The sequence below is a fragment of the Esox lucius genome, chromosome 1, assembly GCF_011004845.1.
Source record: "Esox lucius isolate fEsoLuc1 chromosome 1, fEsoLuc1.pri, whole genome shotgun sequence".
In the NCBI taxonomy this organism is placed as follows: Eukaryota; Metazoa; Chordata; class Actinopteri; order Esociformes; family Esocidae; genus Esox; species Esox lucius.
This window is the reverse complement of record NC_047569.1, coordinates 20,467,105-20,494,749: the sequence shown is the minus strand read 5'-3', so window position 1 is coordinate 20,494,749 and position 27,645 is coordinate 20,467,105. Positions and strand designations below refer to the sequence as shown.

Below are 27,645 nucleotides of genomic sequence, written 5' to 3'. Positions count from 1 at the left end.
ATCACATGCAATTCACATTCGGTATTCACATCCCGCTCTTTTTCAAGGGACAAAAAGTAATTGGACATTGACTCAAAAGCTGTTTCATGGAATGGTGTGGGCTATTCCTTTGTTATTTCTTCATCAATTGAGCAGGTAAAAGGTCTGGAGATGATTCCAGGTGTAGCATTCACATATGGAAGCTGTTACTGTGCACCCACAACATACAGTCAAATAAGCTCTCAATGCAAGTGGAACAGGCCATCCTTAGGCTGCAAAAAACAAAATCCATCAGAGAGATAGCAGGAACATTGGGAGTGACCAAATCAACAATTTGGTACATTCTAAGATAAATAAAATGCACTGGTGATGTCTGCAACACAAAAGGTCCTGGATGTCCACGGAAGACAACAGTGGTGGATGATCGTAGGATCCTTTCCATGGTAAAGAAAAACTCCTTCACAACATCCAGCCAAGTAAAGAACACTCTCCAGGAGGTAGGTATATCATTATCCAAGTCTACCATAAGAGAAGACTTCAGGAGAGCAAATACAGAGGGTTCACCACAAGGTGCAAACCATTCAAAAGCCTCAAGAACAGAAAGGCCAGATTAGACAGATCAAATATCTAAAAAAAAAACTGTCCAGTTCTGGAACAGCATTCTTTGGACAGATGAAACTAAGATCAACCTGTGTCAGAATGATGGGAAGAAAAGTATGGAAAAGGCTTGGAATAACTCTGAAGCATACCCCATCATTTGTAAAACATGGTGGAGGCAGTGTGATGGCATGGGCATGCATGGCTTCCAATGGTACTGGGTCACTGGTGTTTATTGATGATGTAACAGAAGACAAGCAGCTAGATGAATTATGAGGTATATAGAGATATATTGTCTGTTCAGATTCAGCCAAATTCAGGGAAGTCAATTGGATGGTGCTTCATTTTACAGATGGACAATGATGCAAAACATACTGTGAAAGCAACCCAGGAGTTTAAAGCAAAGAAGTGTAATATTCTGCAATGGTCAAGTCAATCACCTGATTTAAACCCGATTGAGCATGCATTTTACTTGCTGAAGACAAACCTTAAGGCAGAAATACCTGTGAACAAACAACAACTGAAGACCGCTGCTGTAACGGCCTGGAAAAGCATCACAAAGAAGGAAACCCAGCGTTAGGTGATGTCCATGCATTCCAGACTTCAAGCAGTCATTGCCTGCAAAGTAGTGATGGCCAATTGAGGCTTCATTAGCGTTATTTTAGCAGGATATTATACAGCAGCACTCTGATTTTCTTTATCACAATAAAAAGCCATCATTGAAATTTAAAAGGCAATACAGTCTGTAAAAAAGAATAGAGAAGAACAACATTGGAACGGACATTAAACATAAAATGGACAGACTGTATTGTTAATTATATTGCCTTATATATTTCAAATCTGACTTAGCGCTGCTAGCATAATATCCTGCTGCTAGAAGAACGGTAATGAATGTCCATCACCACTGCAAAGGATTCTCGACAAAGTATCAAAAATGTAACATTTTATTTATGATTGTGTTAATTTGTCCAATTTGAGCCCCTGAAATAAGGGGACTGAATGAAAATGTTTGCAATTCCTACACGTTTCATACAGTATTTTTGTTCAACCCCTTGAATTTACGCTGTATGTCTGAACTTGCCTCTCGGTTGTTTCATTTCAAATCCATTGGGGTGGCCATACAGACCCAGAATTATCAAACTTTTGTCAGTGTCCAAATATTTCCGGGCCTAACTATATGTACCCCTACATCAGGACTTTCCAACTCTGTTCAGGGGAGCTACTTACCTGTAGGTTTTTGCTCGAACTCCAATATTTTGGGCATGAACAAGAGGGGGTGCAATATACTTTTCAACACAATAATCTATGTCAAACAACAGATTTCAAGGAGTAGTATGATAATTTTCAGGAAAACAGTTTATTGGGACCCCTAAAATCAATATTCCATAAAGCCTGGAGTGGATAACAGCACTGAGCCTCTTCGTGTAAAGTCTGACAAAGTTGGTGCACACTTTTGTAAAGATCTTGGACAACTCCTCCATACAGCAAATTTCAAGATCCTGGATAGTCTTAGGTTTGTGCTTGTGGATGGCCCTTCAATTCAGACCAATGGTTTTTAATTGGATTCAAGTTTGAAGACTGACATGGCCAACAAATACTGATTTTGTGGTCCTGCAACAATGTCTGTGTTGATGTTGATGAATGTTTGGGGTTACTGTCTTGTTGAAAGTCTCAGTCTCATGGAAGAGGCAAACAGGTTTTGGGGTACAAAATCCTGGTACTTAATGGAATTCATCATGCCATTGATCTAAACAAGGTTCCTTAGATCAATAGTAGCAAAACAGTTACTATTGATCTACCACCATATTTTACTGTGGCTATTTGGTGCTTTTCTATGAGGGACCGTATAAGACATTATTCATTCTGGTACTCTCACATGCATACATTCTCCTTTCACATACATATATTTTCACTCTCACATGCATACATTCTCCTTTCACATACATATATTTTCACTCTCACATACATACATTCTCCTTTCACATACATATATTTTCACTCTCACATGCATACATTCTCCTTTCACATACATATATTTTCACTCTCACACAAACATACATTCTCCTTTCACAGGCATATATTTTCACTCTCACACAAACATACATTCTCCTTTCACAGGCATATATTTTCACTCTCACAAACATACATACATTTTCCTTTCACATACATACATTTTCACCCTCATATATATACATTCTCCTTTCACATACATATATTTTCACTCTAACATACATACAGTTTTTTTCTCTCATAAGAACATATTTTTATATGCAGTCACAATTTTAAATAATTTATGTATATAAGCAGAGAATGTATGCATGTGTAAAGAAAATAAATGTATGTGAGAGAAGAATGTATGTGTGAGAGAGAAAGTTTAGTGGAAACGGAAGGAGTATAGTACAAACGGATGGCAGAACATTTATCTGTGATTGGCTGAGAAACTCGAGCAGAGTCTTGTTCAGGTCGCGATCAGCATGGACAGAGATGAGACGAACGCTTTGCAGCAAGCCATTATTTTAACATGGTCTGATACTATTTCTTCCATTGAGCAGCAAAGGACATGCTCATCTGCACCTAATGTTGTTCACACTGGGTTTTACCAGTGGGTTTTATCTAGCCTGCTCAGTGCATCCACGTGAGAGGTAACAAACTCATTTACTATTTATACAGAGACACTAATTGCAAATTAAAAACCCACAGGTGTGTGTGTGTCACCTTGTGTGTCTGTAACAAGGCCAAACATTCAAATGTATGTACTTTTGATCAAGACCATTTGGGTGATTTCGGTTTTCATTATGATTTAAAAAGGAGCCAAACACCTATGTCATAATAAATGGCTTCATATGATCACTATCCTTAAATAAAATACATTATTCTTTTGCATGATCAGTCATATTTTCAAAATCAATGCCACAATTTCACAATTTCTGCTAGGGTAAGGCAAACTTATAAGCACAACTGTAGATGTGTGTGGCAGATTTCAAAACCATATAAGAGTATGAAAACAGAGTGGAACTAGAGTCGAGCCTTTCACTGGTGGCTGGAAAACCCACGCAGCCCCTGTGAGGCAGGGGGACCCCACACTCCAAGGGCTCCGCTCTACACAGCAAAAAGTAAACTAGACCTATATATTGTTAAGAATTTTACGTGTAGAGTTTCTGAAGAAGGACGAGGATCCGGTCCAAATTGAAATTTAGCACAAAGATTTATTAATAAGAATTGATAAGTCAAAATACATGAAATACACTGCAGTGGTCAAATATTTGCTCAACCCTCGAGCTTCCACAAAATATTCGCGCCGAACAAAGATCGAACATTGGTTTTAATACTCCCGCCACAGGGGCGGTTACTTTTCACTCTCGTGAGTAAAACCCATCCTTATTGGTTCTTTGTTGACATGGTGACATGTTGGACGAATCCAATCCAATGAAGACGGACATGCTCTAACTCTCGGTCATAGATCAACAGGTTCTTTGCATACAGGTGTGAAATCTTAACCAGGTTACAGTAATTTACATTCTATTGTCCTAACCTAGACTATAACATCAGGGGGCTGGAGACAGAAGGTCTCTTTGTGCTGTATAGGGGGCAGTTTCATTTGTATGTTAATTGTGGGGTTTTAATCCTGTCTCTCTATCAGAGCCAGGTGTAAAGTCTGAGTGAGTGTGGCTGAGTGTAATTTAAGGAGTTCTAAACTTTATGGTTATTGTATTCAATCATATTTCCCTAACCTGGCTGCAGCATACAATTTAATAAAACAAAAACATAAGAATACATGGTTATTAAATCAGCATTATTTAAACTACATTTATCTCAACAATATATATAAAAAAAGAAGCTAAAAACTTACATAACAGACATTCCTCCCGGTTCCAGTCGGAAAGCGGGCTAAATAGTTTTAAAATCCCTGAATCTGGCAACAATGGTCTTTGCGTATTTTACGTGCATTACGCCGCCTTCAAAGTTGCTAATCATTACATTCTGATAGATGAGTGCAGACATTAGTAAAAAAGAAAAATGCAAGCAGTGCTCAGAAGCTCAGCATAGTGTTGTCTGAACAAGCTTGCATAAAACACCCAAAGATTACGTCCTCATTTAGACAAGCCAGAGAGGGAGCTATCATCATCACCTCCACAGGGCCTCCACAAACGAAAGACTGCCACCGCCGGTAGCTAGCAGTGGCATGTCTTCACCAGCCATCAGCCTTCCCAACATGACATCAGTGTTAATTTCATCAACAAAAATAGTGATGAAAATATTTGTTATATCCCTTTTTTATATATATAACTACAATAGCTGGATATGAGGATTTTGGAAAGATATTTTCTCAGTGTTTTTTTACGTGATGCACTTTCAAATGTCCTCAAAACACATCTGAAAGCATATCATCCCAATATATACGTGCAGGCAAAGACCATGGTTCCTGGAGAAGTGGGTATAATTTGTTAACTATCAGAAAGCTTTTGAATCTTCTGTTCTCTCCTCGTTCTTATATTTCAAACTGATATTTCCATCCATGTCAAATACATTGGTTGAACAATAACGGGTGTGCAATACGCATTTTCGACTGGCTAATTACATTTTGGAAATGTCACGCTTCCATACTGTGCACAACGCTGTGCTTAACATTTAAATAAACAGGCCTAAATGTATCCTAGGCAGTATCAATGTTGTAAGTGAAACATTATGATATGTTCCATTGGCCTTATTTGATAGGGTGACATGTTTAGGCTACTATAGGCTAATGAGGCAATAACTGTGATTGGAGAAAAATTTGACTAAAACATAAGGGCACTGTGCTGACTGAAATGGCTCACAGTTTTTGTGATTTTGACAATAACTAGACAAAACCAATATTCAATTGATATGTCTAAAACTGAAAGATATTTTGGTCAAAATGACTAAAACTAGATGAAATAAAAGAACGCTGCCAAAATTAACACTGCACAACATCAATGCCTGCATCCAGCAGTTATTGTGACCTTTCTTCTCCTAATCTCCCGCCCTCTAGTACAAAGCTATATAGCACTGTACTTGGTGTTGAACAATGATTGATAGGCTATGTAGTGCTGTCCATAAATTGACTTTTGTAGCTTATACTTTTTTTATTTCTCTCTTTTCCTTAACTGAATATGTATAGTTAAAAGTAGACAGATATCAGTCTATTGACGTAGGAGGCAGTTTTATAAGCTAACAGATGGAGATAGATTTGGAGGGGGTTGGGGGAGGGGCATCGAGATCCGACCTTGTCCGAGTCGCCACTAGTGCCTGTGTAATTTGGCTTAAGGCGGGGTGACATCTTACATTAACCTACTAACAACAGGACATCTCCTTAACCACTCAACAACTGATCAGTTTTTCAGATCACCATGGAGAGATGAGAGAGAAGAGAGGATTTAAAATAACGTTTTCTCCAAATGAGCAAAACTGACATTTACTGGATTTGTTGAACAGTACTGAAGAGAATTTCCCTATTTAGACAACATGGGAAATGCTGCTCTTTGACTTGCTTTTCATACTCCCTCCCAATTACAAAAAATTACATTGAAAGTACAATAAAAAAAAATATTTTATGGTATTTTAACACAAGCTGTACATTCTGAATCAGACACACATGACCCAAGTGCTTACCCACAGAGGGGACAAAGCTGAAATGAAGAAGTAGACAGCCAACTGCCTATGGCTATCAGTCAGATGACAGACTCTGAAATATGAATTGTAATTATAGTGGACTTTCTTGCATTTATTGCACTTGTCTAATAAAAAGTTGAAGAAACATAATCGGAGTGGACATCAGAGTGCAGGCAAATATATTTTTGTAAGGCCAGGAATTCACAACGCTGATGAACAGGTGCACCCCACTCCTTAAGCAATAGAGGGAAAAAAACGTTTTTAAGGGAAGTATATTTTCACCATTTTCCTTTTTGTTCATCATTTGTGTGTTAAGTGTAACCGTAAGTAACCCATACAGTAGATGGCGGTGTGTGGAATGCACAGGTTAATATTATCGCTCCGCTAATATAAATCTGAAGAAGAAACGTCCTGTGACGAACGACGCAAGAGTCCGCCCGTCGGGTGAAATGCCGTGTTTTTAGGGAGACCTGATGAGTGGTAAGTGGCTCAAATCATTGGAGGGAAGGAAAATGTTCTGACAAATGACAACATAGGATATTTAAATAACGTTGGTTATTACTGTTATGTTTAGTAAAAAGGCTATCATTTAATAGCTATTGCCTCTTTCCAAGAAAGAAAATCTAGTTAGCTAACCTTAGCAACTAGCTGCCGTACTACAGTACTGCGTGATTTATAAAAACATTGTTAGCTAGCGAGCTACTATAGCTTCTGCAACGTAAAGTTACGTATTTAGCCCAGGCGCGCCAAATATTTTTCAATTGCAGCCAAGTAACGTTAGCTCGTAAAAAAGTTATGAAGTTGTGAACTACTGAGACTTGTGGTGATAGAATGAATCCATGTTAGTGGTTTTAATGTTTGCTAAGTTAGCCAGACCTAGCTAATCAGGTGCTGACTGTTCGAAATAATATTTTGACTATATAGCTTGCAGCAGTTTTTCTTGGACTGTAGTTGTTTTGAGACTACTGTGGCAACACTAGTTACCTTGTGTCCAAAAGACAGATCAACATGGCGAAAAGAAGGAACCTGTCCAATTTGGTGGTGTCATGTGAATGGGCGTCCTGCTCCTACAAAGGCAATAGCATGGAGGAGCTCAGTGATCACATGTCACTGCACCTGAAAGATCACCTAGGAGACAGAGATGCCATGGAGGAACTAGGTGGGTGAAACTGGGCAGATGCAACTACACCCATATTTTCACAATTGCTTTATTCTGTGGCTCTTACTCTAAGTAGAGAAAGCAAATGTTTAATTTTGAATTCTGTCAGTCCTTTTCAGTCAAACAGTGGTTATACAAGCAAATACTTCTGAGGGACAGGAAACCGCTACCAATAAACCTGATACTGACATTTACCAAATAACTATTACAATACCGGGCAAGGTATCGTCATTGCAAAAGTGAAAACACTAAGCAGACCAAATTGTGGACCATTTAAAACCTGCTATATGTAAAATATTGAGTTCTATAGCTTGGAAAAACGAGACCTTATATTTAATGTACTTCAGTTGTATCAGGTCTGATTGGATAAATATGTACATACAAAACAAACAGCACCATACAAATCAGGAAGCATAATTGTTCTGTCCCAAACATATTAAATGAGTCCAAGATGTTGATCTTCCATAGTACTTACATGTTCTCCAATAATTATAAAGTTAAGTATTTTATGCCAGGATACAGGAGGTGGTCAGTGGTCATAGCCAACCATTGAACAGTCCATTATCCTCCAATAAGAAAGGTTTATCATAAAAAATGCCCTTGTATGGTATGTTCCAACCTATGGTATTCATAGAGCCTATGACAGTCACATGGACAACTCCTATCAGGAGATACTGATGGGCCTCACACATCCTATCAATATCTATTGTCTCTTGTTCAGAGTTGGTCAGCACTTATGTGTTGTTAATTTTCTCATGCCCATAATCTCTCACTTCTTAAAGTCTGGTTAGGGCTAGGTCATTCGTCTTAGTAGCATCCATATCCAGAAAGCTGTCTTTGCATCAATGGTCACATTTTTCCTCAATGGGCTGAATCTGTTAGTCAGAATGAGATGTGTAAGAATAGGTCACATCTGTTTGATGCATGTTCTCTGGGCAGGTTCTCCTGCAATCATCCCTATAGAACAGGGCAAGGCAACTCTTATCTTACAAGAGCTGGAGGCTGCTGGTTTTCTGTACTACATCATGAGTAACTACACCCACATAGAGTCCCAGGTATTAATTAGTCCCCAGTTAGAGGGTTACAATGAGATAAACCGAGTGGAACTGGTCTTGTGGGAGGGCTCCAGACTCCAAAGCCGAAGCAATGGTGCCAATTGTGTTTTAGATGCATTGCTATGGCGTGGAAGCACCGCTCCTATTCATTTTCAATGAGAACAAAGCATTGATGAGCGAATGAATAGTGAACCACTGAGCAGTGCACACCTGGCTGAGGGTCACACGGCTTGTTTGGGATTCACTGGAATGCACTTCACATTCATCAAAGTTCTGTTGTCCATGTTGTGTTTAGTGGGAAATAGAAATGAGAGGGTGAATGTTGAAGTAAACATGCTACAATCAAACATGCTGATATACAGCCAAATGTTAATTACTGCAGGAAGGATGAAGTGTAGCAAACAGCCTTTTTGTGCCAACATTCTAAGCATTCCATTGGCAGCAGATGAGATGTCTCACATCAACTTGCTGCTTTTATAGTGTATCCTTACTCTGAATGTTTCAGTTTCAGTATTGTAATCTGTTTCAATATTATAATTTTACATTTTAGTAAATGCCTTCTGTGTTGGTATGCTACATTTCAACATTGCAATAATGACGTGCATCTTTGGCAATAATGATTCATATCTTGGAGTCGTTCAGTGAAATGAATACACAATAGCCCCAGGACGTACCGCTGATGAACAATGAACTAAAAACATAATTCATGCTTCTACATACAAGCCTCTGATTCAGAAGAGGAGGTTATTGCTGACATGTTTCATGCTTGTAAACATGGTTTAAAGAAAGTATATTTGTACCCACTTAGCATTGAAAAAAATATAGTTTTTCGCAATACCTTTAAAACCAAAAACAGTGTATGAAATACTTCTTGAAGTAAAGTTCATATTCATACGTTTCTAAACGCTTATTTTTAACTTTTTGTTTAAAAGTCTGAGAGGTTCACAAACACCATACTGGCATAGGAGTTTGACTAGTTACAATGAGAGGTTTAGACAGTGTAGTCCCGTCCTCTGTTTGTACCCTCTCTCCCGTACCTGTTTGGTATGTTGGATGGAACCAAACATCTTCCATGAGGACCGCTGTTGAATACAACAGTTACATTACTGCTAGGTCACGGCATACTGTTGATCCTTTACACAGAGATGGTGTGACTGTCCTCTTTCAGTAAGCAGGGTGATGTTGTTTGTTTATATTACTGGCATCGCCCTGGCCCTATAAATAATTTGCCTTGTTGTCTGTTTCGTCCAGATGACTATGCGTGTCTCTGGGAGGGCTGTGAGTTTCTGTCTATGGGCAGCCCCAGGGAGCTGGAGATTCACGCCCACTTCCACACATTCCACAGCAAACTCAAGTTCATCGGCGCACAGCTGTTGAAGTCCCACCCCAACTTTCCCAGCTGCACGCAGGACCTCCACAGCAACAACCTGGTCCCGGAGGTTTCCGAGGGCCTCGTGTGTCAGTGGGAGCACTGCGATGTAAGTCAATAGTCCCATTATTCTGCAGTAGGTGGCGTTTGGAAATCGGGGCGTGGTCAACACTTTGATCGCCTCTATCCCACTGACATCTTCTTGTCCACTGCACATGGGATCTCTCATTTTGATCTTTATTTTGCTACAGAGTACCTTTAACAACCCAGAGTGGTTCTATCGCCATGTGGACATGCATGCCCACTGTACTGGGCTCTCACCTCTCCCTGACCAGCAGCAGGCCATCTTCTGCAACTGGAAAGGTACAGCTTGGGGAAAGGAGGCGATCACATTAGATTAGCCCGTCCTCTAATGCTATAGGCTATTTGTTATGTACATGAAAACCTTTTTGGAATCCTATGTTACACCTACCCCACATTCTTACCCCTCATCATGTTGTCACAATGTTCTTAATCAAAACAAGGAAACATAGTAAATGTAAAAGACTATCCTAGCTTAAAGACTATCCTAGCTTAAAGTGGAAACTGGTTCCACAATTGGGGAGCGAGGACTGAAAACAGTTTTGACTGCAGACCTGGCCTTGCCTCAGGGGTGGGATAGCAAAGAGCCCAGAGGTGGAGGAGCATGAAGCTCAATGAGGGATGTGGGGTTTGAGCGTTGCCTGAAGGTAGGCTGCTCCATAGACAAGTACCACAGCCTTGTAGCAGATGCAAAACTGGAAGCTAGTGTAATGAGCAGGTGACATAACAAGATATGAGCCCTACCTACAGTGAGTTGCTGTACTCCAGACATAAGTGCCTGGATTAGTACATGTGCCGTGTCTTGGATGAGGTGAGGAGATTGAACCTGCCATGTCCTGATCCAGGCACTTATCTCACATCTGGAGTACCCTACAACAGAATGTCACGACCCGACTGGTATTCAACTTTCCCAAGTGCTCCCATGTCACCTGCTAATCGGACAAAAAAAACAACTCAGATTTTACCTTTTCACTTTTCTTTTTAGTGTGTTTTCAGAATGTTTGGGGGAAAATTATTGACTAGTGCGTCCTGTGGTGGTTTTCCAGCAGTCCAAGCTGCTGCCTCCAATGCACATTCACTGCAGCAGCATGGGTTAGGGTCAAGGCCACTGCTCCTTCAGCATATTCTCCTCCCCTTTTCCAGTAAAGCATAAGACATATCTGAAAAAATATGCCCAAAATATTTTTGGAATTGTCATGCTGAGGTATGGTTTACTTAACTTTGCGATCACAGTAAAAAAATTTAAATAATTTTAGCATACATTTCAAGGAAATAATCTGTCATTCTGTTATCACAATTGCTATATAGTACTGCATCGAATATACTTGTTTATCCCCACTATATTGTGGTTTGGTCTAATTGTGCTGCAGATTGTGATGCATTCTTTAAAATCAAGTACCGCCTGCGGGAGCACCTACGCAGCCACACACAGGAGCGTCTGGTAGCCTGCCCAACCTGCGGCTGCATGTTCTCCAGCAACACCAAGTTCTTCGACCACATCCACCGGCAGGCTGAACCAGAGGGTGAGTAGGCTCCGCTGGGCCTGGCCAGAAGTCACTTTTCTGTTCTAGGTACATGTGGACACATTTTAATTGGATTGAATCTGTACCGGACTCTGCTGTTGCAGTCCAAGCTCCTAACTCCAGACGTTCCTCTGGCATAGGTGTAAGAGTACTCTGCTGTGTTCTCCAGTTAGGGGAAGTTCATATCTAACCGGTGACCTTTTCACGCTTCCTTTTTATTTCATTGATAACTGGTTAGTTATGAACTCTCTTTACTTTGTCATTTGGGTGTTAATTAGAAGGTTTGCTCAGCTGGTGAACACAGCCAAACCCAGGCGAGTACTTTTACTACACCTCTGCCCATGTCGATGGGGGATTGAGCCCCTGCCTGGCTGACCGTCTCTGTCCTTCCTCTCTGTCTCCCTCCACATGCCTGTCACCTTAGCCTCTCCTTCCTACTGTCCTGTCATTGAAATGATATATATATATATATATTTATATATGTGTTGAATTAATACTCTCTGATACTTAGAGTCTCTGGTGTGTGAGCATTGTGACAAAGGCTTTGCCAACGAGAGACTATTGAGAGACCACGTACGACAGCATGGTGAGTATGTTGTTCTCCACCACTTTTCCCTGTGGTTTTCCAGGTGTCCATGGCACCTTAGTATTCAATGGTATTAGCTAAACTTTTTTGTGTTGCGCTTTAGTATGTTACCGTTTAAAATAATAGTTTACAGAGATGTGCATTTACTTAATAATTGCCACCACTGCTTAATGAGTGAAACATTTCACCTTAAATAATAGTCCTACCTAGGTGCCCTTTTAAGACTAGAAAGCTCCAAATATTGAAATGTGTTTGTGTGCAGATATCCTATATGGGCACATTTCTACAAAGAAATTAAATCTTTTACTTAGTGGCATTAAAAAGGCCTTGAAATGTCCCTCTATTCAACTCGATTTAATCTTCAGATTCACTTATCTCTATCTAGCACATTTTGTCAGATTTGTCTATTTGATATTTTGATTGGCAGATAATGATGGCTGTTGTCTGTCCATTTTCTTTCACTGTAACCGGTTGAGTGCTCTGTCCTCCGCCTCTCCCAGTAAACCATATCAAGTGTCCCCTATGTGACATGACCTGTACCTCCCTGGCCACGCTGAAGATCCACATCAAGTTCCGCCACTGTGACGAGCGGCCCTTTCCCTGTGACTTCTGTGAGAGCAGGTTGTCCGCTCACTCCTCAGATGCGCCTGAACCAACCCTTTTTGGGGCGTGTGAACATTGTTTCCGTTGTTTTCCGTCTACACTAGCTTTACACAATGTTGTTTGTGTGTCTTCCAGCTTTAAAAACCAGCACGACCTGCGGAAGCACATGGAGACCCATAACGAGGGAGCAGCCTACCACTGCTCTGTAGAGGGTTGTGAATACTCCTCCCGAATGTCCCACACCATGAACCAGCACTACAAGAGAGTTCACAAGGTATTACAGGATGAAGGGAGGGATACTGTATCAGGACCAGACACATGCCTCGTTTCCACTGGTGTTTTGGCTGTCCAGAAGGTTTCCCGTTTCCATTGACACGGGCCAGCGCCAGTCAGTCACTAGGCAGTGTCCGAGTAGCTAGGCTCTCGCTCTTCGTAATGGTTTTCATCCGATCTAACAAACAGATCCCTGATAAAATAAAGAAAATAAAGCAACAGTACAGGGAAGAGTTGGAATAACTGAAGGTGGTACACCGCCATTGACTCAATAGAAAAATGGAGTGCTGAGACCGAGATGTTGCCTGCAGAACCTGTAACAACACAGAATTACCTCAGAATGTTCTATTAAAGAATCCTTTTATTAAAGGTAGATAGTTTTGACAAAAACGAAATATTGAATACACTGGCTTACAGTTGCAGTCTCACGGCTCATGAGTGTAGGTAGAGATTAAGGAAGAAATGAGTTTTATTACTCAAGTTCAAATGCCATATTATAAACACACTGAGCATGGTGTTATTGTTCATTTTATTTTACAACCAGGAAAATATCACCTTTTATTTTTCGTGACTGGAAAACCAAATCACGTTGATAGTTTTACTTCTCCCTTTCCCACCTGAGCTCCTTCTTAAGTCCTTGGTAGCAATAATCGAAACAGGAAAGTCTAGAGCCAACATTAGCATATATCACTGGTATAGCCCTGGTACCGGGGTAAAGCACCAGTGGAAATGCAGCAACAGTGAATCAGGACCAGTGTCAACGGACTACTTTCCTGCAATAAAGCTTTTGGGTTTGTGAAATTGTGATGGAGTGTACTGTACTTGACACTTGCATGATTCTCCTCTGTAGGGTGGAGTGGTCCCAAAATACAAATGTCATCTCTGTGACAAAACCTTTGCTTGGTGTTACACGCTCACTCTTCACCTTCGCAAGAAACACCACCTGAAATGGCCCTCAGGACACTCCCGCTTCAGGTATAAACAGTCTTTCGCTTAAGTGAGTCAGTTTAACCTTAAGCGCCGTTTGATGATTGTTTGGTTTTCTTCCTAGATACAAGGAGGATGAAGATGGCTACCTGAGGCTGAACATGGTGCGTTATGAGACCGTGGAGGTGACTCAGGAGATCATGAAGAACATGGCTAAGAAGAGGACGCTCCATAAGGGCCCTGGGTCAAGCAACCGAGCTAAAAGAGCTACCACCCGCGCATCCAGGACTCGCGGCTCACCGGCTGGCTCCTCCTCCCCCTCGTCGTCCTCTTCCTCATCCTCCTCCGAGCTCTCCGCGGGGGAAGAGACGTCAGGCCAACCCAGCCCCAGAGGCTGCAACTCGCCTGTGTATTGCGTCCTTAGTAACGTGCCTGATATGGGGGACGACGCTGACCCCATGCAGGATGGCTCTGAATCGTGCAGTCCCTCCGGGGCTGTAAGGGCCCTGACTGAAGTGGCCAGGGGCCTGGGGATGGATGTGGTGTGATCACACCCACCTTATTCTAGTTCACTCTTGACACAGACACTACTTCGGCCTCCGGCCTTGCTTCTGTAGACTGAAGTCATATTTCCTGGCGAACAATGCAGCTTTCGGTATTTAACACTGCCATTTCTCTACGAAATGAGCGCTAAGCTTCAGCTCTTATGAAAAGGATGGACTCAAATATTTTTCTGGACCAGTGTTGGAGGCCTCTATTGTTGCAGGTGTAAATATCTCTTGTTACTGCTGCAAATGGCTTCACCTGTGGTGGACTGTGGTGCAGAAAATGTTAGTTTTTCTCTGGGAGGGATCTGACAACATGACCATGTGAAGATTGTGATAGTGCTCACTATTTCTGATCAAATGCTTCTTTTGAAAAGTGTTAATTTAGCAGTATTAGCATCAGTTTAGTGCTATCTCAGAATGTAATTCCATAAACAGCCGATTTGAATCAAACTCAGGTGAAATGTCTTTGAAGTCCATGTTTTTGAAACTCTGCTGTCCATTCAGTCATAAATAGGTTTTACTTTATGGCTACAGGATATTTTCAGTTAATTAACACTGTAGGTTTTGATGTTACCTTTTTTTTTGTATGCTACTCTTTGGAACAGTAACTGGACAAACTAAGTTTTATGAAGTTGTTTGGTGGATTGCACTTAGTTTGACAGGTCATTGTTAATCAGTTTATTGGTGTTTTAAGTTATGTGAATACATTCAAACTTTTTCAAAACACAGTTGTTTGTCCTTTATCTGTGTAATACTGGCAGTAATCTCAATCCGGGAATTTGTCTTGAAGCAATACCTCACTGGGATAGAGTTCTAAGGCATGGAAAAGCACACAGAGTTGGGTATTTAAAATCCTCTAAGTTCTCATTAGGGGGTCATCCTGTGTGGAACCTCAGACAGGGGAAGAGAGAAGCCGACTGGTGGGGGAAGTGTCCTTAAGGACCCAGGAAGAGAAGTTGGGTTTAGGAGGCTACTTCGGTGGCTCTGCGCGAAGCCCGCCCTAGATATATTTGACCTGGGGTATGTGGGGGTTAGGTTGCTGAGAAGGGGGAGATGGCTGCCCATTGTTGCCAAACAGAGTCTGTGATGGTAGTAGTCCTCTCTGAGCATTCTCAGATGTTCTTTCTCCATAAGGTAAACATTCTCCTGCTGCTTCAAGGTCTGTGGCGGGGGACAAGGTGGAAAGCAGCGATGAGGCTGCCTGTATGAGGAGTCCACTCCCTCCAATAGACCGGCCCCTACCAAACCATGCAGAGGAGTAGCCCTTATGACCAGCTCTCGCTGGGAAGAGAATGGGAGGTCCATGGCCCTGTGTACATCCCACAGAGGGTCTCTTGGTGGGTTCCAGGAAAGCGCAGGGTCAGGAAAACCCTCCGCTCCTGGGTATGGAATGAGACCTGTAATGAATGTGCCAACCTGAGCCAGGTTACATGTGCTATTTACTGGGTAGAGCCGCGGAACCCTGTGTTGCACTGACAGGGAGGATAGTGTGTGTGTTGTAGAGGTCCCCAAGGGTTTCTTCCTGGGCTCCTGGGGTACCAGGCCCTCCTTTAACTCCGCCTGGTCGTCCTCTCTCTCCCATTTTTTCATTTTCTTGGCCTTCATGTAGTTGTCGGCCTCAAGGTCATGCTTCTTTTCACATGGATCCCAGCCACGGATGTCAGTGGACCGCTGAGGAGGTTCTTCGGTCGTTGTTTGAGGAGCAGGCTTGTCTCGAGCAGGTGAATGTGTATACTCTGCAGCATTGTGTCCTTGGTGCTTCTGCACTGTGTGCTGTTTGTCGTCCATCTTCTCTCTGGGTAGGTGCAGCTGCTGTCCCCCTCTCTCGACTGTGTCTCTGTCCTGACGGTCCCTTGTTGAATCTCTTCCTGGTTTTTCGGGTTGTGTAGAATGGTGAGTTTGGTGTTGAGTGGATTGGGGTGTCTTTTGTCCTCCCCACCACTCAGGAGTTCCTCTTTGACCCAGTGGATTTACCATTTCCTTATGATAGATCATAGGATAGTCTGTTTTTAAGAGGACAAAGTAAAAGCAAGTCACTTTCCAAAGACAATTCCCTCTTCTATTTTGTGTACAGAAGGGGTATTAAAGGTGCTACTCACTTAGTGCTGGGTTTACTGGTCCTCTATAGGCTGTGATGCTAGCTGTCCCCAAACCTCCAAATGACAGACTTTTACTGTATGATTCTGGAGCAGGAGAACAATGGGAATGTGCTATGTTGAAACATTTTCTCTGTTAAATACAGTAACTTAGGAAGACCTTTAGGGCATTGTAGTATATGCATTGCTGCTTTTTTTTTTTCTTTCTCGTTTTTATTTTAACGACATTGGTTCAATGTTATGTGGCAGGTTTGATTGAATTCCAACCCAAGACTGGTCCCTGTCCTCACCTGGGTAAGAAAGAGGGGAGGAGGACTGGATGAGGTCCCGCTGACAGCGAATGGCTTGAATCAGATCAGAACCAGGAGGCCTAGTCAAAAGATCTGTCTTGAAACTGAAGTCGATAGCATGTGTATCCACTTCCATCTTCTGGTGAGAAATGGATAGTGATCAGTTAGTGGTTTAGATTCAAATAATAATGATTGGGTTTTATTCACATTAGAGTGTATGTTCAATACATTTTACTTACCTTCACCCTCAGCTTATGATGGTGGATCTGCCATGCAATGCAAACATGCATTTTACCCCACCTTCCTGGTCTCTGAAAACAATCATTTCAGTCGGTCAAAATAAAAACCATACTAAAAAAAACTTTCAGAAGAGAACATGCTGGCGATATGCAAAGATACTCAAAACAATGAGGAAAAGGGTACGTACTCTTGGATCCATCTGTGGTTGCTTATGTGACTCAGGTGCCAAGTTTAGAACATTTGATGTCTGACAAAGACAAGGACACATATTGCTTATCACATTAGTAACTCGCCACAGTAACATGATGAAACCTAAGTACTGTATTGATGGAATGGTAATGAAATCTACCTATACTTTCAATGCATTTTTCCTCAAAAGCTGGATAAACTGTCATGGAAAGCAAAAAAGTAGGGCAAACTATCATGCAAATGTAAAGGTTGAGTAACCTTAAACCCTCACTATACCACAGACTATATTTGGATTAAAATAACCACAAGTCTCAATCACTCCGTTGTCAGCTTGCTACCTAGGGAGTACATACTTTTGGCTGGAAAGCCCCCTGCTGAGAGCTGAAGGGTCCTTGGTGGAGGGCAAATGTGGCTGCCATTGGGGCCAACCCAGGCATCATTTGGGGATTAAGCAACTGTAGAGTAAGAAAAGGGTTTGAGTATCAACATTGCAACACAAAAAGACTGAATATCCTTTGTAGAGAAAAGGCAGATGGAACTGGAGAGAACCTTACATTATTCGGTATTCTACATCTGTAGAAGAGAGGACCATTGATCCACTTAGCTTAATTGACATGATTGATAGTGAACAATAGTACCTTAGTTGTATAATTGGTCATATACCATAATTGTGCTTTATTATATTATTTTCAGACATGAAATTCACACTTCTCTTGCCACCTCACTCTTGGAAAAACTGAATTTTGGTCAATCCCATCAGCTACCTGGCCTACTGGCATGATCCTGAAAAAAGTTACGTTGTGTGGAGCTGTAAATGACAAGTAGTAATAATTTTTTTATCTGAAGGGAACTTGGCATTTCTGAACTACTTCTAATAACTACACTGTTAAAAAAAAGTTTATGCACTGCAACATTAGAATAATCCAATTGAGGACTTGGGTTCTACAAATCAATTTAAATTAGGAAGCATCCTGGCGGAGGACACGTGGACAGGATAATGCTGTTAGTGAATGCTGATACACTACAGTTAGGCATATCAGCCAAGGTGCTCACCTTAACTGCAAAGTAGACAGACAACCCGTGTATTGTGACATTGTGTGTGTGATAAGGAGCCAGAGGATTGGCTACATGAAGAGAAAAGTCCACCAAGCATAACCTGCAATGAACTTGTTTGGTTAAAAACCTAATGTGAACAGAGAAAAGCAACAAACCCTTAATGGATTATGCTTCATCCTCATGCAAGGTGTTTTTATAATGAAAGGTACTTGGAAATATAATAGTTTGGATATCTTTTGGTCGGGTGCCCTCCTTTCCAGCCCCTCCCTCTGGATGCATGCAGGATGGATAAGAGAACCACTGATCCTACTCTGTAGGGCCTCAGTCGCTTGGTGAGAGATGGGGTTTGAATGGGAGTTTATACAATACCATGAGGTTGTGGCAGTCTTTGGCCTGAAACAGTCTTCCAGGACTTTCACCCTTAATGCAAGTCAAGAAGTTGCAGGTTGTGGGTAAAATATACCACAAACCAAAACAAAGTATGGATGTTGAATGACAGAATTCAGCTGTTTTATGGTTTCTTCTTGGACAAGAACTTTCCTTTTGTTATCTATATTTCTGCCATAATAGAGCAGTGGTGGTGTATTTGAGTTAGGGGTCATGGCAGGTTAAACCTGTGTTTGGAGCTGTGAGCCCACAAGGCAGGTATGTCCACTCTTTCTTCCTTTACTTCCTGGCTGTTTGTATCAGTCATCACATCACTATAGCTGCCCTGACCTCTGTAACCCCCCTGGGCCTTAGAGATCCAATTACCCGATTCCTCAATTTTCAGTATTATTTGGTTAGCCACAACTTTTCTCTAAATGTCATAATTGTGAGCATTTACTCATGTTGTGAAGGAGTCAATTGTTAGCTTTAATACCAAACTAAATGGATGTCAACCAGTTAAACAAATACATGTATAAATAAAAGTTAAGAGATTTCCTTATGGATATTCCACTACCTCAATTGGAAGGAAACCATTCATTAACAAATTGCTAGCCCTCATAGGTGTCATATTAAAGAACCAGTTGGGCTAAACTGACACATGATTCTCAGCTCACTGAGTGAAAGTCACATTTCCATTGAAACGTTTAAAGGTCACAACAACAAATAAAATCATCTAATAAAATTTGCCACAACTGACACCATATTATTAGGGATGAAATGTTACTTCATATCTAATCATGTTCATCAATTTCTATTTCACAAATCATGATCAATTTGTAATACTAGACAACTATTCCTCTTAGTTTTCGAAGATCATGGCTTTAAAACAGAAATACATATACATACCTAGGTATCTATTTCTCCATCTGCTGATGAATGGCCAGTTGGTCAGGCAAACATAAAAGCAAATTATATCCAATGTTTTCGATGAGCCTAGGAATTTAAAAAATCAGTCAAATGGCTTGCTTCAGTGAAGAAACCCTTTTCAGACGTGGTTATTCAATATCCAGCCTGACTGAGACAACTCCTCAGTCTGTAATGTAGGGTCTGCAGAGTCAGGTAACACTCAGCTCTCTCACCTCTCGGTTCTCCTGTTCGCTCGCTTACTTAGACAGCCCTAAAAGTGGTAATTGGGGATAATGGGGGATGTGGATTCTCTAAATGGGGACGTAGAACAGAACATTTAATCCTTTAAACCCAAATAACCACAACTAACATTCATTAGACCAAAGACCTGGTTTGCCCTAGCTGGAATGCCCAACATAATACACAGTACATATTGAGTCTACATGTTAACACACAGTGTAGGAATACTTGCTAGGGGTTAAAACATACAATATTTTTGGAACAGGACAGCACAACATCACATTTACTATGACCAGAGATAAAGGTCAATTAAATAGACAAGCTTAACTTTACATTTAGAATTTGAAATACAGAGAATTCATTAAGTGCGGTCTAATCTTCCATTGCTTATTAATCAAGTAACCTTTATCTCAAAAGAATTCAACAAGCTTAAAGTTTTAGAAGCACTTCTTGGCATTGGATGCTCTATGCTGTACACAATAGACCCTGAGCACACAAAGAAAATACTTGAATGAGCAGAATCTAAATCGCAATTATTAGTGTCCTATTAGAAAATAAGTCTTCGTTTAGACAGCTTAATTTTAATTTAATTGTTTTGCTAATTGCTCTTAAAACAGATTACCTCTGAAAAAGATCTGATGTGATTCCTCAAAAGACAGTGTAAATGCAGCCAAAGATAGACTGTCTTCAGACCTATGTCCTCTGGCTCTGGTTATCACTGTTACTTACCTAGAGGCAAAGACAATTAACTATCACTAGTGGCTCTAATGGTAATCTCATTTGGCCTCCTAAGCTCCTCTGATTTGCTTTGGTGCTCTTAACAAGCTAAGGGGTGACAGGAGTGTGAACAACAGGTGGACTTATAGGTTGTACTATATAGCCAGTCTTTCATTTGTTCTAAACAGCGATATGATTCTCAGTTTATACAAGCAGCACCATTCCAATCTTTAGATTGATCAGATCAGCTCTTTGGCTAATAATTAGGCAGCCTGTGTGAATGCAACCCGAAACAGAGGGATTAATCGCCTTTATTATCATTTTAATAAAGCAGAAATGAGCAGGAAAAGAAAGTGCAGGGCTTTCAACTGATGTTTAAACTCCAACCATACACAGTGTTCATAAAGTTGCAAAAGACTGCATACTGTAATACTGCTCTCTCTCCACATAGTTTAGATGGATTTGTATTTTATTTGACCTCTTTTCCCACATTTCACCCATTTGTTTTTCTGTGCAAACTTCTCTATCTAGTAGCTTGCATGAGTAAACTTGAAACCTTACAGAATTATGCTTAAAAACATTACCACAAGAAACTGCACTATTCTCAGGTCTTTGGTTGTGGGCTATACACACATCAAAAACTCTATCAGGGTTTCCCAAATCTGTTCCTAGGGGCGCACATTTTAGTCTTTGCCCTAGCACTACACAGCTGATTTAAATTATTAAATCTGCAGCTCGCAAATGGTGCAGTCACTTCCATTCAGTACAGCTGTGTGATGCTCGGCGTTCCAATCCGGTCCGTGGCGCACCAAGTGTCTAGGGGGCCCCACAGAGTGATTCAAACTGGTTCGGCACCATCCAGGGTTAGCGTCATGTAAAGGTGCCTTGCTTCGTCGCTCTCTACCGACGCCTTGTAGTAGGTTATCTGCAAGCTCAATCATGGTTCGTCGGTCAGTTAATGCATTTGAAACCAACCTCAGAAGTGCTGTTGCTAACAATTTAGCAATCTCCACTGGCAGTTTGTCTGGCCCCATACTGGGAGTGAATATGCAGTCCTCTGCTTCACAACACTCCTCTGAACTCTGTCCTCTGAACGTTCCAACCTTTGGAGCTATACAAAAGGTATCAATTTTACAGCCCCACGTGTAGAATGAGCTTATGATATAAACTCTGCGACACATTTTTCTACTAACAGTGTTGAAAGGTGCATTCTGATTAAGCGAGCAGTGTGATAAGATGAAGAACAGCTCTGCAAGACATGATAGAAGATACATCATGATCTTCAATCTGCTGGTAGTTGCCGCATTGAGGCAAGGCCTTAAGTGTTAATTGGACCTTGACATGAGGCCCAGTTCACATGATCATCTGAAATCTGTTTCCAGCTGCAAAGTCCCATCTTACACACAAAACCTTGGTTTAGAATACTAAATTACACTGTCATCCAATTCTAGCTTATTCTACAGATTGCAGCAGGCTGAGGGGGATACACTGTTCACATTTTCAATGGGATTGTGATTGGTGATGTTAGACAGGTTTTTGATTAAGTGGGATCACTTAAAACAGAGCATGTCCATACCAATGGGGTTTTTTAGAGGGGCTTGGCATTTTCAGTGTACTGATCGTTTGACATGATGGTCTGGGTAACGCTACAGCACTAACAATGGAAAGTGAGGTTTAACATGCAAAAAAATTGAAATTCCATTAAGTAAGCCCCCTCCTGGCCCAAGATCAGTCCACATCCCCTCAAGCAGGGTTGCCACAACTTGTTTTCTCAATTTGAAGTTTTAAATAATCAGGCAGGAATTAGCAGGAAATCTGCAGAAAGTTACTGATATTCAGTAAGAAAGGTAGTTATTTGTTTTTGAGTCCTTTTTGGTAAAAACACACTGGTCAGACAATCCAGTAATGTATGCCAGATGAACCGTGTTACTGGAGTTGTTGCACTATAAATGCCCTAAACTGACACGGCTCTGACACAATGCCCCTAACACACACCAACAAATGGGGCTACTAGCTGTCTTTCCAATGCCATCTCATTAGCCTGAACATATGGCAGTGATTGGATGGGGCTTTGGGATAAGATGTTCTCCTCAGTTAGCTAATTCCACTCTTACTGACCTGCCAAATCCCTTTAGCTGGGGTAGGGGTTAAATGGGGGTAACCCTAAATCACTGGTCCATTACGGATCCATCTGGATCCCACCAATGGTCAACAAGCCCTAAAAACACAGCTCATTAATTCACATAACAAACCTACTAACTAAAAATGGCAGAGAAGCAACATCTGCATTTCACAAAGCTGTACGAATTGTTTTTTTTGCATTGTCTTAGCAGAAAATACAGAACTGGGTTGGGGAGAAGTGATGTGTGAACTGTTGTCTGTTCTATTCACCTAATTATGAAAAATTATGAAAAATCAAACCCACATATGTAATTCAGAAAGACATTGTTAGTCGTGTAATGGTCAAAATCATATAAAATTCCAGCAAAGAATGCTTCCATCACAGGCAAAGAAAATGATAGGTAGACGCACTTTATTCCTAAAACAGAAGCTGCACCATCTGTAGCGGCACATTTATATGTACACATATATATATTTACACACACACGCGTGCACACACACACACTCGCACACACACGCAAGCACACACACACGCACGCACGCACGCACGCAAGCACACACACACTTATCTAAATCTGTCATATAAAATATATAATCTGACAATCTGTACCTCATATCCTGTTCATCTGAATGCATTGAATAAGTGTGCAACAGACTGCCACTATGGCTGAGCTGTAAGTCCTGTCCACTCAAAGGGAGGGAGGTCAATGCCCAGGCTACTTCATCTGTACATCATGGCAATAAAAAGGTCAATTACCCTTTGAAAAAATAATACTCTAAAAGCGGCCTACAGCAGAAAGTTACATTACATCTTAAACCAATTCCTTTAAAAGTGAGATGGCAATACACACCCTCTAGAATTTTTAATATATAAAAGATATTAAGAAATAAAAATTACACATTTAAAAACGTACAATAAATAATATATATGCAGGCATTTCATTAGGATAAAATTTTATCGGAAGATTCATCATTAAAAAGACTTAATTTATTCTCCTTTATGAAAAGTCCCTTATCATCCAAAATTGTTAAATGGACACTTGGCAATTGATTGATAGGACACCTCCAGTGTTGCCATGGACACTGGCTGGACAGTGATTCCTTATAACCCGCCCAATCCTGAAAACATTGTGTCCATCTACAAAAGGAAATACCCTCCAATTAATTTCATGATGGGGTCCACTTGATTCCTCTGGGTCAGGTCCCATGTGATCCCTTGTTCACAGCATGTTCATGATAAAGTTGTACATCTGGTTGAGCACCACAAAGTGAACAGGCAGACAGGAGCGGCGGTCCTGAGTGGCAGGATCACACGTCAGCCAGGAGAGGGCGTTGTACTGCTCCAGTACAAACCTGTCACAGGGAGAGCACACCACAATGTATCACTATTAGGAGGGTAATGCAGGGCTGCCCAACCCTGTTCCTGGAGATCTACAGGCCTGTAGGCTCTCTCTCCAACTCTAATTTAGCACACCTGATGGATTAGATGGATGAAAAGCTAAATCAGGTTAGTCACAAATGGGTCTGAAGAGAAAACCTACAGGACAGTAGATCTCCAGGAACAGGGTTGGGCAGCCCTGGTGTAATGACAACCAAACCAACGGTTAAGACAGCATTGCAGTTTTTGGGGTGAGGCTTTGCTACAGCCAAATTAATTAATAAAAAAAAATGACAAGTGCTGGGTGTAAGTGAAAAATGTATATCGAAAACATGGCCTCTTTCAGTGCTGGTGCTGCATTATGCACTTGGGTTATGCTCTGAAAGGAGTCATGCTAAAGCACATACCCCAGTCCATACAAATGTTTAAGTATTCTTTCACCCTGTAGCCAGGTTGCATAAGCCAATTCATTGATGACTGTGACTTGGGCTTGCTTAGCCTGTATAGAGCAGGTGTTACCAGTTTGCTGAAATGGGGTTGAGAGGGAAATTCACAACCTGGGTAACCCTAACTCTGACGTGTTGAAATTCATGCTCTAAAATACTACACCCCACCTATTAAAATTATAATATTGACTTCCAGTGGAGCAGTGTACCTGAGCACATCAGAGGTGTGGTTGGAGTCCAGAGGGTGAGAGTGTTTGCTGTGGAGAAGCTCATCTGATTGGACTGAGGATACATGGAGGTGCAGGGAGGCCTGGGGAAGGATGGCAGACAACAGGTCAGACAGAAGAACACCTAAAGATCACACCATTTGTATGAGGAAAGGGAAATGTTCAAAGGACAGGTTCCAATGGTAAAGCTGCTGATTACAGTCTTTGGGGCAGAGGTGAGTGAGTTTGTCTGTCAGGACTAGTAAGTATAGTCAAACCAAGGGTTCAAAGGTTCTCCTAAGAACCTCAAAGTTCCTCTAAGAACCCCATGATGTGGGGTTCATCAAGGAACACAACTGGTAGCGGTTCTGAGGAAACTAACTGTCCGACTGAATATTTAGAATTTGAAATGACAGCAGGTATATGCCCTCAACTGAAAATGGCAACCATAAACAGGGCGTCCCCATAAATGATGCAACATCACCAAGTGTGTCTATTTGGAAAGTGATCCAAATCTGTCCGATGGTATCTGAGATATTCACAGTGACCTTCTCACCAAGGTTTTACTTTTCAAGTGAGAGTACCTTGAGAAACAGCGGACACTGGTCCTGTGCCTGGGGGCAGGCTGACCAGAACCAGTCAGGCAGGGGGCCAGCCTTGGCGGTGGAGATGAAGTAGCCGAGAGCCATAGGCTGCTGCAGGATGTTCAGGGCCTCTTCATGGGACTCCATACGGTCTGTGCTTTGGCCCTGAATTCACAAAGACAAATCAATGTATTGTTTGAAAATAATCTGGGAAAATGATGCAGGCACGCATGGACAGATTAGACGGTGAGATTCTGTCACGGTTCACAGAGAGTTGGGATTTTCGAGCAGCAGATGCTTTGCACAATGGTAATGACAGATGTTAATGGCATTTAGAGCTGAATCTGTGGTGTAGGACAGAAACAGAGGCTACCTTGCTGCCGTCTCCCCCCTGGTGGTAGTGTCCCCCGGGGGAGTGAACAGGGGAGGTGGTGGGGGAGTTAGGCAGAATGTTGATGAGGTCGGGGTCCACCATGTCGTTATCAAACAGGTCAAATAAGCCCATCCCATCTGAACCGTCTGTGGAGGGATACAGACAGAAGGTCGTTCAACAGCCAAGAACCTAGAAATACACCAACATCGAGCGCGCGCGCAAGTGTGTGTTTTACGGACCTGGGTTGATGGGGTTGAAGGCGATGTCTATGTTCTGCTCAGTGGTGGCGTTGTTGACCTGCACCATGGCCGACGTGGGAAAGACCAGGATGTGGGTGCAGGAAGTGTCCTGAGGAGTGCTCAGCTGGGACGTCTGCATGTTCAGAGTGGTGCTTCGGCCAAACACAGAGCCTGTCGACACAGAGTCTACAGACAGCACATAATGGAGGGTTAGCGCTGAAACACTTCAGGAATTTCAGTGTGCTCCCAGGCAGGGGAACGCACTCAAGTTTCTACTTCTGTTTTACCTGGCATGATGACAAAAGAGCCCTGGGGCTCCATGGCAACCAAACAGGCACTGAGGATGCTGGGAGTGTCTGCGGCTGAGATGCCACACATCCTGCAGGTCTCCTTCAGGCGCTTGCTGAGAGACTGCAGGTTCCTTCTGCTCAGCAGAATACTCCAGTCTGAAGGGAGACCGTGGGGTTTGTCATCAGTTGGGTCAACACATCCTGTAGAACTCCCTGCATATATACACCCCCCACCCAGTTGGGACCAGGCAGACATACCTCGCAACTCTCCGTGGCCCATTCTGCCCAGGCGGCCAATCACCACCCTCCAGGGCAATGATGTCACCTGCACCAAGCCAAGACACCACTCCCACAGCTTCTGCAGGCCCAATCGCCTGGCGGATCCATTTTTCCTCCGGGCCCTGTGCCGAAGACACCACAGTCACATCGTTTGTCTGCACCTGTGAACATCGACCGCTATGGACGCTTGTTTGTGTCACTGACCTGTTGGGCATGTCGATGCTTATGATGCACGTCTCCAGCAGCTCCCCTGATTGGTCCGTGCAGGAGGCCAGGAGCCAGCGCTGGTCATGTGACAGGCAGTAGCCAACGAACAGCACGTTATACTTCTGCGAGGCCTCGCCGAACGTCTCGCCGAGCTCCGTCTGCTTGTCTTTGATGGGGGCCAGGATGAACGGCGGGGTGTACAGACGCAGGCACTCTGGCCTCTGCACAGGGACAGTCAAAGACCAGGACTGATTTGACCGTTCAGGTTGTGAAAACAGCGAGAGAGAAACAGAATGTGTTTCCTGTGTCTGTGTGTCTGTGTGTGTGTGTGTGTGTGTGTGTGTGTGGGGGGGGGGTTACCTCCGTGCTCCTCAGGGCCATGTCGATGGCTAGGCCAGGACCAAAGCCCGTCAGAGCCTTGATGTTGGTGTTGTTGGGGAGGGGCCTTCTGCACTGGGTGAACACGGAGAAGGCCAGGGACTTCAGGTGCTGACCGTAGAGGTGGCGCTCCTCCACACGCACCGGCTGCAACAGGTACCTGCAGGGGACGATCTGACCGACGCAGCGAGGCAGAATGTTAGAAAAGGGCCCACTTTAAAAACAGAAAAGGGCGCCTATTTCACTGGGCTTTAATTGTCATTGATTCCAACACTTCGAAATAGAAGACACCTTAAACAGACGGATGAACACGTCCTACAGGGTTAAAGATCCTGAAGAACAGTACGAACCGCCTGCAGTCTGGCTTCAGACGCCATTACCTGCAGGGACACAGAGTTCCTGATGTGAGGCGGCAGGAACTGGAGCATCTCAACGTAGCAGCGCAGCAGACCCAGCGTCCACACACTGGAGTGCGTCTCCTTGTCGGCGTCCTCGTAGCTGAAAGGGTCCACGATGTAGACCACTATGGCCGGGGGGAACGTCACGGCGTGGGATTCGCCATCTGTAGGGACGCCTACCTTGTCTCGCTCCAACGTGCTGTAGAGGAAAACACTAGAGTCATACATATAAGCGGCTACGCTTCAAAGATCCATATGGGAGATTAAAGGGATACAACAGGCCGAGTACGATCTTTCTGACCAGTTAACAAT

The 27,645-nt window shown here is 42.4% G+C and overlaps 3 protein-coding genes across 8 annotated transcripts in view; 1 reads left to right on the top strand and 2 right to left on the bottom strand.

The window, feature by feature from the left end:
- Positions 1 to 6,615: 6,615 nt before the first annotated feature.
- On the top strand, positions 6,616 to 14,970 carry zgc:112083 (uncharacterized protein LOC550461 homolog). 2 transcript variants are annotated; one of them, XM_010891272.4, is made up of 10 exons: positions 6,616 to 6,687; positions 7,206 to 7,366; positions 9,673 to 9,899; positions 10,042 to 10,153; positions 11,242 to 11,394; positions 11,906 to 11,980; positions 12,481 to 12,601; positions 12,719 to 12,857; positions 13,707 to 13,831; positions 13,908 to 14,970. In XM_010891272.4, exons 2-10 carry the CDS (start codon positions 7,216 to 7,218, stop codon positions 14,329 to 14,331), a joined length of 1,527 nt encoding a protein of 508 aa, XP_010889574.2. In that variant the 5' UTR covers positions 6,616 to 6,687; positions 7,206 to 7,215; the 3' UTR covers positions 14,332 to 14,970. The 2 variants fall into 2 exon arrangements, with proteins under 2 accessions (XP_010889574.2, XP_012993395.2); XM_013137941.3 differs by lacking the exon at positions 6,616 to 6,687 and having other exon boundaries at positions 6,699 to 7,366.
- A 24-nt stretch (positions 14,971 to 14,994) lies between these two features.
- Positions 14,995 to 20,753, bottom strand: LOC105022439 (autism susceptibility gene 2 protein-like). 5 transcript variants are annotated; one of them, XM_010890970.4, is made up of 9 exons: positions 20,340 to 20,747; positions 19,711 to 19,788; positions 19,478 to 19,564; positions 17,500 to 17,601; positions 17,145 to 17,204; positions 16,957 to 17,028; positions 16,718 to 16,856; positions 16,431 to 16,514; positions 14,995 to 16,334 (listed from the first exon to the last, which is right to left on the bottom strand). In XM_010890970.4, the coding sequence occupies exons 4-9, from the start codon at positions 17,584 to 17,586 to the stop codon at positions 15,199 to 15,201; spliced, it is 1,578 nt and encodes a 525-aa protein (XP_010889272.2). In that variant the 5' UTR covers positions 17,587 to 17,601; positions 19,478 to 19,564; positions 19,711 to 19,788; positions 20,340 to 20,747; the 3' UTR covers positions 14,995 to 15,198. The 5 variants fall into 5 exon arrangements, with proteins under 5 accessions (XP_010889272.2, XP_034149544.1, XP_019902639.2 ...); XM_034293653.1 differs by having other exon boundaries at positions 14,995 to 16,311; positions 19,478 to 19,788; positions 20,340 to 20,753; XM_020047080.2 differs by having other exon boundaries at positions 16,718 to 16,853; positions 19,478 to 19,788; positions 20,340 to 20,749.
- A 2,322-nt stretch (positions 20,754 to 23,075) lies between these two features.
- Positions 23,076 to 27,645, bottom strand: part of LOC105022380 (mediator of RNA polymerase II transcription subunit 13-like) — a 37,143-nt gene continuing 32,573 nt past the window's right edge. The window contains exons 21-30 of the mRNA XM_010890748.3: positions 27,316 to 27,532; positions 26,918 to 27,109; positions 26,555 to 26,778; positions 26,330 to 26,472; positions 26,069 to 26,227; positions 25,782 to 25,967; positions 25,543 to 25,688; positions 25,170 to 25,334; positions 24,589 to 24,689; positions 23,076 to 23,908 (exon numbers count right to left, since the gene is read on the bottom strand). Of these exons, the coding sequence (XP_010889050.1) occupies positions 23,776 to 23,908; positions 24,589 to 24,689; positions 25,170 to 25,334; positions 25,543 to 25,688; positions 25,782 to 25,967; positions 26,069 to 26,227; positions 26,330 to 26,472; positions 26,555 to 26,778; positions 26,918 to 27,109; positions 27,316 to 27,532 (1,666 nt within the window). The 3' untranslated portion in view covers positions 23,076 to 23,775. The remainder of the gene's footprint in view (positions 23,909 to 24,588; positions 24,690 to 25,169; positions 25,335 to 25,542; positions 25,689 to 25,781; positions 25,968 to 26,068; positions 26,228 to 26,329; positions 26,473 to 26,554; positions 26,779 to 26,917; positions 27,110 to 27,315; positions 27,533 to 27,645) is intronic.